The 16,931-nt window shown below is 39.8% G+C and overlaps 2 protein-coding genes across 2 annotated transcripts; both read right to left on the bottom strand.

The window, feature by feature from the left end:
• Window positions 1-552: 552 nt before the first annotated feature.
• On the bottom strand, window positions 553-2,773 carry LOC119544199 (ATP-dependent RNA helicase DDX18-like). Its single transcript, XM_037849427.1, has one exon. It carries the CDS (start codon window positions 2,766-2,768, stop codon window positions 753-755), a length of 2,016 nt encoding a protein of 671 aa, XP_037705355.1. The 5' UTR covers window positions 2,769-2,773; the 3' UTR covers window positions 553-752.
• Window positions 2,774-13,871: 11,098 nt separating this feature from the next.
• Window positions 13,872-15,346, bottom strand: TRIM52 (tripartite motif containing 52). The gene is made up of 2 exons (XM_037850312.1): window positions 14,489-15,346; window positions 13,872-13,938 (listed from the first exon to the last, which is right to left on the bottom strand). The coding sequence occupies exons 1-2, from the start codon at window positions 15,271-15,273 to the stop codon at window positions 13,872-13,874; spliced, it is 852 nt and encodes a 283-aa protein (XP_037706240.1). The 5' UTR covers window positions 15,274-15,346.
• Window positions 15,347-16,931: the final 1,585 nt, after the last annotated feature.

Genomic DNA, 16,931 nt, shown 5'->3' on the forward strand with positions numbered 1-16,931 from the left:
TTAACAAATTTGAATGTTAATTTCAAATTATTGTTTTTTAAAAAAGGGTCTTGGCAAAGTTACCAAATATAGAACAATACAATACACCTATATTGGTATAAAAGAGGCTCAAAAGGCCATATTTTCTCCCCCGTTGTAAAGACTGCAAGGAGTGCTTTATTCAAATAGCAGACAGTATATAAAAATGGATACCACCTTTAACCTGAAGTGTTTCCAAGTTATTTCCCAAAGCTCTCTGCCTTTTTATACTGCAGCATTTCCAGAAAGGATCAAGAACTGCTGTGAAAGTCCAAAGAAACAACCAAAACCAAAAAATAAACCAAGACTATCTTCTGCATTACTACCACCTCCCCAGTACACCCTCTCTCACCTGCCTTTTCCAGTGAGTTAGTATAGACATCTTTGCATAAAAATTTTTAGGCACCAGGAAAGAAAGGTACAGAAAAAATTCTATTAACAACAATGACGTGAAATTTGGGGAAAAAAAGATTTTAAATTAAAATACTGTATCATTACAACAAAGACTAAAATTTCCCTTGCTTTGCTCTTGGGAAATCAAGAAAAACTGAACTGTTTTCTGCCCAAAAAAAGAGAGATATGCTGGAAATAAAGAGTGCTCAGTACTTGCAACTGAAGTTAATTAATACTCATATTAGATCAGTACACATCATGGAAGTAAGTTCATTTGCTAGAGCAAGGGAAAATACTCCATTTAAGGACAAAGTTATTCAGGATGAAAGGAAGGTGTGTCTTCAGTGAGAGAACTGCCTTCTGTCAGATGATTTCTTGCTAATGTTTTTGAAGATTTTGGACTTCTCAATTTTCTTGGCTTTCTGGTAGCCGAATCCGCCACCTCCTCCTCTCTTTTTCCGTTTGTCGTCGTTGCTGTTCACATTCAGATCAACAAAAGGAGGCACCTTGAAACCGAAAGACAGAGCAACCTGAGGCAAATTTAAGTTATTGACGTTATAGATTTGTTTCAGAGAATGGGAATCATATGCTCGAATGTATGACTTATATGCTTCCTGGGCTGACTTATGAAGGAAGTAGTTCTTTTCAATCAATTTCTCAAGCTGAGACTGGATGTCAGAAATTTTGGACCAAGAAAACTCAAACTCACTTAATGGAACCTTGGACTGCTTCAAATAACGAAGGAAACCCAATTCCTCTGGGCGCAAAATGAGCAAGGCATGTCCTCTTCCATTTAGGCCTCTGGCTGTTCTACCCACACGATGAATATATTCCTTAGGGTCATCTGGAGGGTCATACTGAACAATCCAGTCAACTTCAGGAATATCCAGCCCTCGAGCTGCCACATCTGTACACAACAGTGTCCCTGAATCTGCATTGCAAAACTGGAAGAAGGTGGTCGTCCGCTTATTTTGCTTCTGTTTTCCATGAATGGCCAAGACAGGCAAATCGATGTAGTTCAGCAACTCGTAGTGGTATTTCACAGATTTACAGGATGAAAAGAATACCATCATTTTCTTCTTTCGGTTCTTCTTAAGGAATGTAAAGAGCAGAAGGAATCTCTTTTCAGAGGGACAAACAACATATCCCTGCTCAAGCCCATCCACTGTTGCATTAGCTTTATCATCATCAACACCAACATACAATGGCTCCTTTTTCAAAGAAATTCTTGCCAGGTCTTCAACTTTTCGAGTTTGTGTGGCAGAAAAGAGCATGGTCTGTCTGTGTACTGGCAGAAGTTTAATAATTTGCTTTAATTCCTCTTCAAACCCAACATCCAAGATACGATCAGCCTCATCAATAACAAGACACTGTAGGTTTTTATACATAAACCCTGGGGTATTCTGCATATGGTCCAGGAGTCGACCTGGCGTGGCCACGATGATGTTGATCCCATTAACAAGTTTCTGTGCTTCAGCAGATCTGTTACTGCCCCCCATTATCAACCCATATGTGTGGACATGGTGGGTCATTAGCTCCTTAAGCACACCAAACGTCTGCATGGCCAGCTCCCTAGTAGGTGAGAGAATAAGGACTCCTGTTCCATTCCTGGGCATGAATTTTAACTTAACAATGAGTTCAATAGCAGGGATGAGAAATGCCAGGGTTTTGCCACTGCCTGTCTTCGCAGCTGCTAGAAGATCTCTGCCTTCCAGAAGTGGTCTGACACTTTTATGTTGAATTTCAGTCATGTTCGTAAAGCCCATTTCTTTTATCGCCCTTAGAGTGTTTTCATTGACGAGGTTAGTTAGGGATGCAAATGAAGTATCCTCAAAAGCTCCTGTCAGTCCCAGGGGCAACGTGGGCACTTCATTGTCATTGTCATCATCATCTGGCTGCTTCATGTTATTTTCTGTTTCTTTAGGAGCTCCAGCACCTTCTTCTTCAGATTCCATTTTATCTTCGGTTTTTGCTTTTTTTGCATCAGGCCCAGCATTTTCTACAATTTTTCTCTTCTTCTTCTTCTTTTTCTTTTTTGATTCTGAATTGGGTGACTGTGTTGCTGCTTCACCATTGGTTAATACAGTAGACTTCTTTGGGGATTTTTTAACTTTAATGTTTTTTACTGTTTCATTAGCCATGTCTCCATTTTGGGCTTCTGACAAGCCCACATTCATAGACTGTTTTAGGGATTTTTTAACTTTTCCAGCTTCCACAATTTCTTCAGACACATCTCCATTTTGGGTCTCTGATAGGCTCACATCTGAGGCCCCCTGTAGCTTTAGGTTTCGCTGCCGCAACTTTAGGTTCCGCTTGTCGATCTTTCTGCGCAGCAGTTTCATCGGTAAGTGAGACATGATGTCGCCGGTGCGCCTTCACCGCAGCGGTGCAGCAGGATTCCGGCACATTCGGGGCTGATGTTACTTCCTTCCGGGCCGCATGTGCGCCCATTTGTTTTTAGAGGAAAGTTTGGCCTGATACACGCTAATCTTCCAGAGTAACTTTCCAACACTAACAAGGATGCTCTTGCAAAGCATAGCAATATTTTAGGAAACCACATTCTGATATATCTTCATTGGCCTTTTTGGTTGTTAAATAAACGCATTTTTAAAATACATGGGAAAAAAAATCAGTTAACATTGTTACAAACTTATCCACCAGGGGGCACTGACTTCATTAGGAAAATACTTTTTTTCTTTTTTGGCAGGGAGGGGGAAGGAGGAACCTTGCAAATACATTTTCACCTTAGTTTACATCAACTTTAGGTATAAAAAAATGGGGATATATGTATATATATATACACATACATATATATATATTTTAGAATCATTCCTGGAGAAACAATGTTTTACATTGAATGTATCGCTCTAAGAAAAAAAAATCAGTTTGTGAAGACTTTGGATTTAAAAATTATTTCTTTGCATAGATCTCATAGTTCAAAAATTAAACCAATGAAGAACAAATTGCAAAAGTAAAGAAACAGTTAATGGAAAAATTTTCAGAAACTCATGGAAAACGAATGAATAGTGTTCAAGTATTCATACCTCAGGAAGTTTCAAACAAGTTTTCCTTATTGCTGTGAGAACTTGAGAGGATCCTGAAAGTGCTTATCCATGTTTTCATGTTAAACTCAGGTCGTATCCTAAATTCTCTGATTCATGAAATAACTCATCATTTAGTAATTAGTAAAGCTACATTTGTTGAAATAGTATCAGGAATAAAATAAACCATAAAATCTCTGAGCTATGGTGGCCAGGGGTTTTAACAGAGTCACACGGGAAGTGTCAAGTTTACAGATGCATGGAGTGTTTATTTTCAGCTCCAGATCCACACAATAAGTTGTTCTTCCTACAAAGGGAATGTCTTCCTGCCACTACACAGCAAAACCCAAGTGTGGGAGAGAACAAGAAGCCAAAAAAAAAAAAACAAACATAGTTCCCAAAGTAAATCTGACTGAAAACACCCTGTTTAGAAACATGTAATTATAGCATTATAGCATTCTTGGGTTAAAATGTATAGTAAGCAGTAAGCATTTTCCAAGGCCTACTAACAGGGAGCAAAATCTTTCTTGGGAATATGCTGACAGACTGTAAAGATCACACTGAGCAAAACTAGAATGACATCACTACTAAGCCTTCCAGGAAACAACAACCAGGCATTCCAGTATAGATGGTTTGTGGCAAGACCCAAAGTGGGGTCTGGAAATAGAATCCAAAAAGATCCAGGAAAATGAACTTAAACCTAGGCCTTTTTTGAGAAGGATCTGGAAATATACCAGACTCAACTTCATAGTCAATATAGTAAATCATATATAGACCTTCCTTAAGTGTTTCATTTCAGTCATCCAAAAACACATAAATGAAATATCCTTTTATCATCTCCATAAAATAACCTTCATGTATTCTTATATAGGATTAGAGGAAAGAGGTACCTGTTACCACCTCCAGGGGAGGAGTCTTACCACACGGAGGGTAATAAAGAGCTTAACAATGTCAGCTACCAGGAATAGCACCACCTATTCTTAACAATGCCTGCCATCTATTGAAGGTGTCAGTCTCCAACAAAAGCACAATCCACACAGGCACTGGGTGGAATAACATTTACTCACCTGGAGAAGAGACAAAGCAAGTTCAGCTTCACTATGGGCATGGTCCCCTATGGCCAGCAGGTCTCAGTCTCCTCTTGTGCCATAGGTGAAGGATGCCGTTCCCTCCCCATCAGGAACATACATAGCATTAGGGTTGGCTGAGTGCCATATGACACACACGCTTAGCTTAGTAGGTCCTGAGAATGTTTACATATGCTAGCGGCAAAATGGGAAGGAATGTGAGGGCAGACCACTGTCTGCTGTGGGATGTGTTTCATGTCAGGAAGTCCCAAGAAGGAAGTCAGCCCACATTTCCATCCTGTTTTAGAAGCCAAGGCACACATCTGGCCACAAGTACAGAGTTCATTTGTGGGTCACAAAGAAATGTGACAGGCTACACTCATGTGCTCAGACTGTCCCCTTCCACATACAGTATATTAGTTTTCTATTGCTGCATAACAAGTTACAACAAATTTAGCTGCTTAAAACATCCATGTTTATCTCAGTTTGTATAGGTCATAAGTCCAAGCACCACATAACTGGGTTTTCTGCTCAGGGCTTTACTACACTTCCATCAGGTGTTGAACAGGACTGAGGTCTCACCTGAGCTTTAGGGTCCTCTTCCAAGCACACGTGTAGTTGGCAGAATTCAGTTACTTGCAACTGTAGAACTCATGGTGGCTTGTTTCTTCAAAGCTAGCAGGAGAAAGAGGCTCTGCTACTTCAAGACTCTGAGTTTTGAGAAGAACTAAACCCTCTTTTAAAGGGCTCACTTGATAAGGTCAGGCTACAAAGGAAAATCTCCTTTTTGATTAACTGAAAATCAAACTGATTAGGGACCTTAATTACATCTGCAAAATCCTTTCACCTTTCATTACTGGTTAGAGGCAAGATACCATTTCTGCCCACATTCAAGTGGAGGGGATTACACAAGGGTGGTATGACTCATCAGGGGTCACCCTAGGGTGTGCCCACCACCCAGAAAGAGCTCTGGAATAGCTGAATCCTGACGATCCTAATGAAAATTATATTATGCAGAGAGGACAATCCAGGTAGAAAGCACCTTCTACGGCAACTTCTCATTTTACCATTATCAAGTAACAATGCTTATTTCCATCTGGGTGGCTACATATATCACACAAGCAATAAGTATAACCACAGTTAGCATACTTCTTTCTTCTACCCTACATATTCATCCATTTAAATTCCACATAAACATATCTTTCCTTGTTAAACAATGCCCTAAGCAATGACAATTAATTGTTTGTCTCTGTACAAAGGAAATTTGCATTAGAAAACTGCACCCTGAATTTTTAAAATTGAAATCAAATTTTTACCAGTAACCCAGTAGAAACCCAAGTAGTATTCATCCATCAGTCATAGTCTTAACTTGGCGCTCATGTTCAGCATGTGGACAAACCCTGGGGCAAGGTTTTTTTGACTCTCTGTTTTTACAGTTTTACCTATTTTTTTTTTAATGCACAATTAGCTCAAGCTCATATTATTTGATTTTATACATGACTGTTTCTTCAAGGCAGTACTGAAATGAGCTGGTGGCCAGATATTGCATTAATGAAGAGAAGTGCCTAATCCACATAATCCACATAATCGCAAGCCTGAAAAATCAGAACTACAGGGAGAAAACAAATGAAAAGAGGCCCCTAAAATTTCCTCCATCTTCCATAGGATGGGCAGTCAGCAGCTACTCTTCCACCTTACCCTATTGGTCACAGGTGATCGGCCCAGGGATGAAGACACAACCCAAGCTGGACCAATCTGATTCTTAATTTTAAAAATTTCAATTGAAGAGACTGGGAATTGGAATTGGAACTGTGGTCTTCTGGAAGCCACGTTATTTAATGTTTCTTTGGATTCTCTGAAATATCTTTTCAATAAATCCCCCTTTCAATTATTGATTGGACTACTTTGAAGATTATATTACTTTCAACCAAACCAAGACCATCAAAATAGTTTCCAAAGAAAGGAGTGTGAGACATTTGTGGATGAGATGTCTTATTTCCTCATTTATCTCACAGCAAAAGTGGAACTTACCAAAGTTTTAAAGAGTATGAAATAGCTGCCCTCTCCACCATCACATTACAATCTCTCAGGGATGCAGCAGGTTTAAAACTGAGCAAGTTTATTTCCTGAGAAATGCTTTTGTATAAACTCATGGAAATTACCCACAACAGCCCCATCCCCACTCAAAGGTGGGGATATAAACCTACAGTTCCTAGCAGAAATAGTTTAACATAAAAGAAAGTGATAACTGCATTTTAAGGGTCACAAAGAGATTCACTTCAGCAGCACTGAAGGAGTGTGCTGAGCATTCAATAAAGCTTTTCTGTTTGTAAGACATAGTTTATAAATTTTATGAATCTACTTTATTCAGAGATACATATAATAATAAATAACACATAAAAAATTAATAAAATAAAAACAAGTTTGCCCTTTAACATTGTATCTTTTATTGATTTTCATAATCATGGAACCCTGAGAAAATTGAATAATCAAAGGTTATTATACAATATTATTTTTAAAACTTTTTGTTGACAAGTATTATATTTAAATTTCTATAATACCTTTTTTGGCAAACCTTCTTTCATTTTCTTTGTCTTGAACATTTTGAATATGGCATAACTTATTACTAAAGTAGAATTCATCACCACATTATCTTGAGCATCTACCAACCCCCAGTGGTTCAAGTCATGCTATAAAAATTAAAGTGTACAAGAAGCTATGGCGGTTATTGGAGATACCAAGATGAATGTGATTTTTTTCTTTGCTTGCAAAGTTTTAACTACCTGGGAAAGAAGTGAAGTCTGAAATGCGGTTAGAGTCAGGAGATGGACAAGGAAGACTTGGAAAGAAATAATTGCAAAATAAGAGCAAGGTGCAGTATTGACACAGAAGTTAACTCTATCTGAGAATAGGGGCAGTAAACTGTTGACACAATGGTTAAGTCCATCTGAGAAAAGGCAGTAATGTTGATTTCACAGAGGAGTTGAAATGTAGACTGGGGCACAAAAGATAACTGAAGCTAAATAGGCTCCCAAGAAGGGAAAAGCCTGGGTAGGTGTAGGGGAGAGGTGGTAGGTGGAGGTACTGAGGAGGAAGTTAAGAATTCACTGTAGCAGAAAATGCCATGTTTAGAGGGGGAAAGCAAGGATAAAGAAGTATGGGTGGGGCATTGTCCTATGAAAAAGAGCATTGTCTCTCCAGGCAGCTGTCTACATGAATTATTTAGGACCTGCTGACAGAATCTGCCAGTTTTACTCTTGGAATTTTCCTGAGACTCTAATTCATGGTCAAAACTATGAACCCAGTAGGATTTTGATATATTGTAGCTGTGCTGACCCAGTACCTTATCCCAGCCTGTGGCTTCTCTACTCCAGTTTTCTCTATGGGCATTTTGTGTGGGGGTGGGGGTGGGGGTGAGGGGTGAATGGGAAGTGAGGATCTGGGGGAGGGTGGGATCTAGCCTAGGTTATCCTAGCCATCAAAATTTGTCTCTTCCTGTCAAAGAAGCTTTTGTGAGACTTGCCCAATTAAAATCTAGCTTAAATACCATCCTTTCTTACTACTTTTTCCTCCCTTTCTCTAACCTTTCTCTCCTCCCTTACTTCCTGTTTTCCCTCCCTCCCTTCCTCTCGCTCTCCCTTCCTTCTGTCCTCCCTTCCTGAATTTCTGTTATGTGAAGGAAACCACACTTGGGGCAGGGGATAAAACGATGAATCAGACTCAGTCTTTGTGTTCACTGAGCCCATGAAGGGCACAGACAGATACCTGGGTTACTTAAGCATCAGCAGCCTGTTTTACCCATCCCCACTGTCACCTCCTTCTAGCTTGTATTTGGAAAGAGGAGACTTTGTCTTATGAGGCTTCCAAGTTGTTTGCTTGCAGTTGCTCCCTGCCCCAAATCAAAATGTACCGTAGGCTACATTGACTTCACTGTGGTCACCACTGGGAACTAGTAAGCCCAGACTTCTAGATATAATGCTGCCCCCTCCACAAAACCAAGTAGCAAAAGGGTGGACATGGAGCAGGCCCCATTTCTCCTTACAAACATACTTTTATTCTTTACATCATCCCAAAATGATGTAAGAGTGAATCAGAATTCATTCAAGGGCTGTGAAAGGAATTTTCAAAGCAAGGAGAAAGCAGAACTCTATGCTAAGTACGGATTCTTGCAAGCTCTAAGTTAAAAGTACTCAAGAAGCTAACTGCTGGTTTTACTTCCCTAGCTGCTAAAACAAGTACCATGGATTGGTTTAAAAAATGGAAATTTATTAACTCATCGTTTCGAGGCTAGGAGAAGTCCAAAATTCAGGCATCAGCAAGGCAATGCTTTCTTCCAGAACACTTGTGACATTCTGGGGCTGGCTGTGAATGATCGTTGGTCCTTGGCTTTTCTGTCACATGACGATGCACATGGAGGCATTTTCTCCTTTAAGTCCAGGTTCTGTTGACTTAAAGCTTCTGGCTGCCTCCTGCGGCTCCTCTCTCTCTCTCTCTCTCTCTTTCTCTCTCTCTCTCTCTCTCTCTCTCTGAATTTCATTCTGCTTATAAAGGGTACCAGTAATCCATATTAAAGATAAAGATTAAAGTAATCTTGATTCAGTTAGGCCATACCTTAAATGAAGTAACATTTTTAAGAGATACTATTTCTAATAGGTCCACACCCATAGGGCCAGGGGTTGAGACTTGAACATGACTTTTGGGAGGGACATGCTTCAATCCCCAACACTGCTCTTACCAGGTACACTCTGGTGGGTGCACCTAAATCCTTCACATTGCTCCCTTTCCTCATGTTTGTGCTCAGGTCTAGACTCCTTTGGCTTTGCTCAATAATTTGCCAGCTTCACTCATTTGGTACACCCCCATGGCATTTGGAGTTACAAACTGTTCTCTACATGCAAGTAAAAGAAGATTTTTTAAAAAAAATTGACCCATATTTGCAAGTTTACCTCAAAGAGAACCATTTTCATTATGGAACAGAAACAGTATTGGTTCTCTTTTACCCTCTCCCTCTCCCTCTCTCTGTCACTCTCTTCAACTTATGCTTCCCAGGCTTGCAAAGCCATACACATCTATATGACATACATTCTTGGGACAGCTGCTCCTTTACCAACACATAGACCAGGAGAAAGCCTTGAGTTTATTATTTTTTGTTTAATTAAAAATTTTTTAAATAATTATAGACTTATAGGATGTTGTAAAATAGTATATAGAGGTCCTGTGCAGGCTTCACTTAGCTTCTTTCAATCACTAATCAGTTTTCTTTTAAAAGGGTTTTATTTTAGTAACATCTATACAACCTAAAATTTCCCATTTTAACCACATTCAGATTAAGTGGTGTAATTATATTCACAATGTTATCACCATCCCTTACCAAAACATTTCCATCACCCCAAACAGAAATTCTATACCAATTAGGCATTAACTCCCCATTCCCTATCCCCTCTTCAAGCTCTAGTAAACTGTATTCTAGTTTCTGACTCTATGAACATGCTTATTCTAATTATTTCAAATAAGTGAGATCATACAATATTGTCCTTTTGTGTCTGACTTATTTCATTCAACATGACATCTTAAAGGTTCATCCATGTTATCACATGTATCAGAACTTTATTCCTTTTCATGGCCAAATAATATTGTAATAAGTTTTAAAATCAGGAAGTTTGTGTCCTACTACTTCACTCGTCTTTTTAAAGATGGTTTTGGATATTTGGGACCCCATACCTTTCCAAATAAATTTGATGATTGGCTTTTCCATTTCTGCAAAGAAGGCTGTTGGAATTTTGATTGGGATTGCATTCAATCTATAAATCGCATAGGGTAGGATTGACATCTTGAAAATATTTAGTCTTCCAATCCATGAACACAGAATGTCCTTCCATTTATTTAGGTCTTCTTTGATTTCTTTCAGCAATATTTTGTAGTATTTCATGTATACATCCTTTAAATCCTTGGTTACTCCTCTACATCCTTGGTTACACTTTTTCCAAGCTATATGATTCTTTTATTTGCTATTGTAAATGGAATTTTTTCTTAATTTCCTCCTCAGATTGTTTATTACTAGTGTGTAGAAACACTACTGATTTTTGCATGTTGATCTTGTGCCCCGCCACTTTGCTAAATTTTTTATTAGCTCTATAGATTTGTTTTAGATTTCTCATGTAAAGATTGTATTATCCGCAAATAGGGAAAGTTGTACTTCTTTCTTTCCATTTTGTATGCCTTTTATCTCTTTTTCTTGCCTGATTGCTCTGGCTAGAAAGTCCAGTGCAGTGTTGAATAACACAGTGGTAACAGTTCAGTCTTTCACCATCATGATGTTAGCAGTGGGCTTTTCATATATGGCCTATATCATGTTGAGAAAATTTTCTTCTATGCATAGTTTTCTAAGTGTTTTATCAAGAAATGGTGCTGAGTTTTGTCGAATGCCTTTTCAGTGTTAAATGAAATGATTATGTGTGTTTTTTCCCCTTCATTCGGTTAATATGTATTACATCAATTGATTTTCTTATGCTGAACCACCCTAGCACTCCTTGGATAAATTCATCACAGTGTATAATTTTTTTAATGTGCTATTGGATTTTGTTTGCTAGTATTTTCTTAAGGATTTCTGCATTCATATTCATAAGGCACATCAGTCTGTAATTTTCTTTTCTTCTAGTCTCTTTATCTGGCTTTGGTATTAGAGTGATGTTGGCCTCACAGAATGAATTAGGTAATGTTCCCTCCTCTTTAATTTTCTGGAAGAGTTTGAGCAGGATTGGGGTTAATTCTTCTTGGACGGTTTGGTAGAATTTATCTGTGAAGCCATCTAGTCCTGAGCTTTCCTTTGTTGAGAGGATTTGATGACTGATTCAATCTCTTTACTTTTAATTGGTCTGTTGAGCTCTTCTATTTCTTCTGGAGTCATTGCAGGTTGTCTTTATATTTCTAAGAACTTGTCCACTTCATCTAGTTGTCTCATTTGTTGACATACAGTTGTTCATGGTATCCTTATATGATCCTTTTTATTTTTGTGGGGTCAGTAATAGTGTCCCACTTTCAGTTTCTGATTTTAATTATTTAAGTCCTCTCTTTTTCTTTAATTTTCAGTTTTGATAAAAGTCTGTCAATATTAATGATGTTTTCAAAGAGCCAACTTTTGATTTTGTTAATTCTTTATATTGTTTTATTATTCTCTACTTTATTTATTTCTGCTCTAATCTTTATTTCCTTTCTTTGGCTCAGCTTGCGTTTAGTTTGCTGTTCTTTTTCTAGTTCTTCCAGATGTGCAGTTAGGTCTCTGTGCTGGTTTGGATGTATTATGTCCCCCAAAATGCCATTATCTTTGATGCAGTCTTTTGTGGGCAGGAAACTATTGGTGTTGATTGGGTTGGAGACTTTTGATTGGATGTTTCTGTGGAGATGTGATCACTCAACTGTGGGCGGGATCTTTCACTGGATGGCTTCCATGGAGGTGTGGCCCCACCCATTCAGCATGGGCCTTGATTAGTTCACTGGAGCACTATATAAGCTCAGACAGAAGAAGCCAGCTTGCTACAGCCAAGAGGGACACTTTGAAAAAAGCACAGGAACTGCAGATGAGAGATAGTTTGAAGACAGCCATTGAAAGCAGACTCTTGCTCTGGAGAACCTAAGAGACGACAAATGCCCCAAAAGCAACTCAGAGTGACATTTTGAAGAGAAGCTGCAGCCTAGAGAGGAATGTCCTGGGAGAAAGCCATTTTGAAACCAGAACTTGGAGCAGGCACCAGCCACATGCTTTCCCAGCTAACAGATATTTTCCGGGCACCATTGGCCATCCTCCAGTGAAGGTACCCAATTGTTAATGTGTTACCTTGGACACTTCATGGCCTTAAAACTGTAACCATGTAACCAAATAAACCCCCTTTATAAGAGCCAATCCATTTCTGGTGTTTTGCATCCTGGCAGCATTAGCAAACTAGGATAGTCTCTGATTTGATCTCTTTCTTCTTTTTTAATGTAAGCATTCAGGACTATAAATTTCCTTCTGAGCACTGCCTTTGCTGCATCACATAAATTTTTTTAAGAAAGGAAAAAAATTATTCAGATGATGTGATAACCATGTCACTGTTAAGCCTGTTTTCTAGCCAGAACGTGTTTTCCTGGATGGTATACAAGATGCAGCAGAACACAGCTGCTTCAATAACAGTCTTGCACTGTTTTCTCCCCATAGCTAGATAAATAAACAACAACAACAAAAAAGTAGCTTTTAAGTCTTAAGACTTGAGGAGAAAACAGCACAGTGAATGGAAGAGAGCCAGAGGTGTGTGTGTGCGTGTGTGTGTGTGTGTGTGTGTGTGTGTGGAAATTTCTAGCCAAAAAAATCAAACTTGAATTCCACAAACTCCTCTTGAAGCTCTTCCAGTAAGGACTGAACATAAATGTGAAACACATTCCTCTCAAACGCTATCACAGGTAGGCTTTAAGAATAAGGTTGAGAAACATCACCTGAAATAATGCTGAATATTTCACTTTTTTCCTTGAAATAACATTCATGAATCTAGCTCTTGAAAGATTGTCCGAGCTAAGAAAATTAGAAAGTTTTTGCACCAGTTTCCTGTGTCTATAGCTGGATTTTTGGCAAGTTTTGCCGGAAGCATTTCATAATGTTTTGCCCCTTTGTATTTCAGAATCAATTTATTTTAAGCTTCAACATTAAACTCTGTTGAAAGTTTTACTTTTTGAAAGTTTTAAAAGTATAGATTATTTATCACTGGTGTTCCAAAATCAGGGTTGTCCTATCCATAAATTCAGTTGAATACAATTCTCTTTGACAACCAAGGAATCTCAGTGTGTAGCAGAAAATACACTGAATGGCACTTAAATCTTCAAAAAAAAAAAAAAAACAAGGCAAACAAACTGAGGTGGAATGCACTGTTTTTCACAAAGGACCATGGTGACAGCAAAGCTGAAGATTTCCAGTAGATTATGAGCAGAGTTTTAAAAGTTGATACTTGTGCTAATTCCTGTAAAACATCCTGAACATCAACTTTCTTCAGTTTTTACCCCAAACCCAGATCTAGAATGCAGCATTCCTATAGCACCATCAATGAATATTCCTTTAATTCTTCCCCCAACTCAGTTCATTTGATACAAGTTCAAAAGCGTTGACTTTTGTGTTCAAGTACTAGGCTCATGAAAACAGTACCTCCACAGTTTTTAAAGCCTTATTTTGAGCATAAGCAAAGCACAATTTTCTTCATCAGTAGACACATCTCAACTAATAGCAGAGAAGGATTCATTGATGTTTTTTAAAACTTGAAGTTTGATATGCTCAGTCATCAGTTCAGAGACAAGACTGAAGAAGTAGATAAAGAAATTCTGGGATTCCTCAATTTCCTCTCAAAGTGATGGCAGCATTCGGAATGCAAGGTTTCACAAGTTTCTCGATTTTTCTCCTTTGCAATTAAAAGGGCTGTTTAATATTAAGCTTTCACGGCCTTTGAAGATTCCTATTAATATGCCAATCCTGTCCAATTTGAAAAGCTACAGAAAATTGTGCTTTCCAAAATACTTCACTTTTTTTTCATGGCAAGAATTTAACAGTGTTTGGCAAGGTGTCACTGCCCAATACTTTCAGATAATCCAGCTGAAGAAGTTTTCCCTATCTTCTGCATCATAATGTGAATACATACTTGATAAAAGCCTCAAACAATTTTTTTGGCTGCCGTCTTTAGCTACCTCAAAGAAGAAAACAATAAACAAGGAATACTGATGATGAAAGAATATGATTCCTCTTGCAGTGCAATGAATGATTTTATTGGCGGCAAGTGGGTGGCAGGGCAATAGAAGGATCCAATTATGCCTGAGTGCCAATAAGTGAAATCTTTGTTCATTTTCTCTTTTATACACCCAACTACCACCTAAAATCTAACAACATTTAATGGTGCCCTGGGTCAAATCTAAATGATATTATTTTCATAATCCTCTGAATCAAGACGAACTTACTCCTGCTCCACCTCCTCCAATGGCACCACGCTGTGCTGCTTGTGGCTCCTGGATTCTCGACACACCACACAGATGGCCTCTTTGTCCACCTCACAGAAGAGTTTCAGGGCTTCCTGGTGTTTGGGGCAGATGTTCTGCTGGTAACCTCGGCTCTTTCCACGGGGAGTGGGACACATCTGGCGAATTATCTCGACCATGTTGGCCAGCTGCAAGTTGGGGCGTAAACTGCCACGTGTAAAGCTCTTGCGGCATTGGGGGCAGGTGAACTGCTGCTGAGGGGTCGGAGGAGGCAGGTGGGTATCAGGATACAGCTCTTCCTCTTCATCCTCAATATATTCTTCAAATCTCTCCTCTTCTGGGTAGATGTCAATTCTCAGGTCATATATCAAGCCTCCTGGGTAGTCTTCCTCCTCTTCTTCCTCCTGATTCCACACATAGTCCATGTTTTCCCAACTCCTGAAACCACGGATACCGACCCAGAATTCATCATCTTCTTGGTTCTGGAACTCCTCCTCATCAACATTCCCGCTATACAAAACCTCTCGGATAGAGTTGTCCCATCCACCAATAGTCCCCACCGCACCGACGTCCTCTTCCTCCCATTCACCTTCTTCCTCGTCCCCGCCCTCATCCTCCTTTCCCAACAGTTGGGTCACACACCCTCGGCAGAAGTTGTGCCCACAGTCGATGGACACAGGATCCTTGAAGAAATCCAGGCAGATGGCACACATCGCTTCCTCCTGAAGCATGTGCATGGGGTTGGGAGTAGTGGCATAGTCAGCCATCTTAATGCGCTCTCAGCCGGTATAGATGCCACAGCTTAGGGGTGAGAAGCGCGGACGTGCCTGCGGGCCTGCCTCCAAACTATGCAGGGGACTCAAGGCTATCCTCGAACCTGCTCTTCCTCACGCCCGCAGAGAAGCCTTTCTCCTCTCTCAGGCTCTTCTCACTCCCCGGATGCAAGGGCCCCAGGTCCGGACACCGCAGCTCTGCGGTGACCCGGGCAGAATCAGGATGCGGCCCCCACTTCCCTTCGAGGATCAGCGTGCAAACCCTGATTCCGCCACGTTTCTCGCCCCCAACCGATTGGCCCTACCAGGGGAGACACGAAGCCGGCCGCTTCCTCCTCAGGAACCCGGGCGCCTCACCACAGGTGACCAGAGAGACGACGTGAGGCGCTCTAGCCCTTGCTCCGGAAGGCGGACTGCGTGGGCAGAGCGCCACGTCTCTATGGTAACGCCAGGAGCCGCGTGCAACGGAGCCCCAGCCGCCCAGCCAGCTGCCCAGGTAGGAAACACTGGTGGGGATGAGCAGAGCAGGGGCAGAGGTGGAAAGTGAGTTGATTTATGCCATTTCCTATTTCATTCTGTAACCTGACAGCCAAACAGAGGGCCCAGCGGCCGCTCAGGAAAACAAGTTGCCAGAAAAGACCCCAAAAGGGTGGGGAGTGCAGAGTTCTGGTGCTCTGGCGCCTCTACCCACCTCCCCCACCCCCTCCACACACACCCCCATCCCCCATAAGTTTTGATATGTTGTCTTCTCATTTTTATTAATCTGCAGATATTTACTAATTTTCCTTGTAATTTCTTCTTTGACCCACCCATTGTTTAGGCAGGTGTTACCTTGCAAATATTTGTGAATTTTCCAGTTCTCTGCCAGTTATTGATGTCCATCATCATTCCATTGTGATCAGAGGAGATGCTTTATATAATTCCAATCTTTTAAAATGTATTGAGGTTCGTTTCGTGACTTACCATGTGATATATCCTGGAGAATGATTCATGTGCACCTGAGAAGACTATCCTATTGTTTTGGAGTATAGTGTTCTGTAAATGTTTGTTTGGGCTATTTCATTTATTATATTTTTCAAGTTCTCTGCTTCCTTACTGATCTTCTGTCTAGATGTTCTATGCATTTATGAAAGTGGTGAATTGAAGTTCCCAACTATTACTGTAGAGATGTTTATTTCTCTTTTCAGTTTTGCCAATGTTTGCTGCATGTATTTTGGGGGCATTGTGGTTAGTTGAATAAATGTTTATGGTTGTTATTTCTTCTCAGTGGATTGACCCTTTTAGTGTCCTGCTTTGTCTCTTGTAATGGTTTTTGACTTACAGTCTATTTTGTCCCAGTTAGTATAGCTCCCCCACCTCTCTTCTGGTAACTATTTGCATGAAACACTTTCTCCATCCTTTCATTTTCAAACTATTTGTGTCCTTAGGTCTAAGGTAAATCTCTTGTAAACAACATATAATTGGATCATGCTTTTTAAATCATTTTACTAATCTATGTCTTTTGATTGGGGAATTTAATCAATAAAAATTCGAAAGTATTACTGATATGGCAGGACTTAATTTAGCCATTTTTCCTTTTTTTTGTCTCTCTTTTCCTTTAATGCAGAGTTCTTTTGTGAGTAGTTGATCTTTGGTGATGTAAATGATTGATC

Source organism: Choloepus didactylus, chromosome 9 (genome assembly GCF_015220235.1).
Source record: "Choloepus didactylus isolate mChoDid1 chromosome 9, mChoDid1.pri, whole genome shotgun sequence".
Classification (NCBI taxonomy): domain Eukaryota; kingdom Metazoa; phylum Chordata; class Mammalia; order Pilosa; family Megalonychidae; genus Choloepus; species Choloepus didactylus.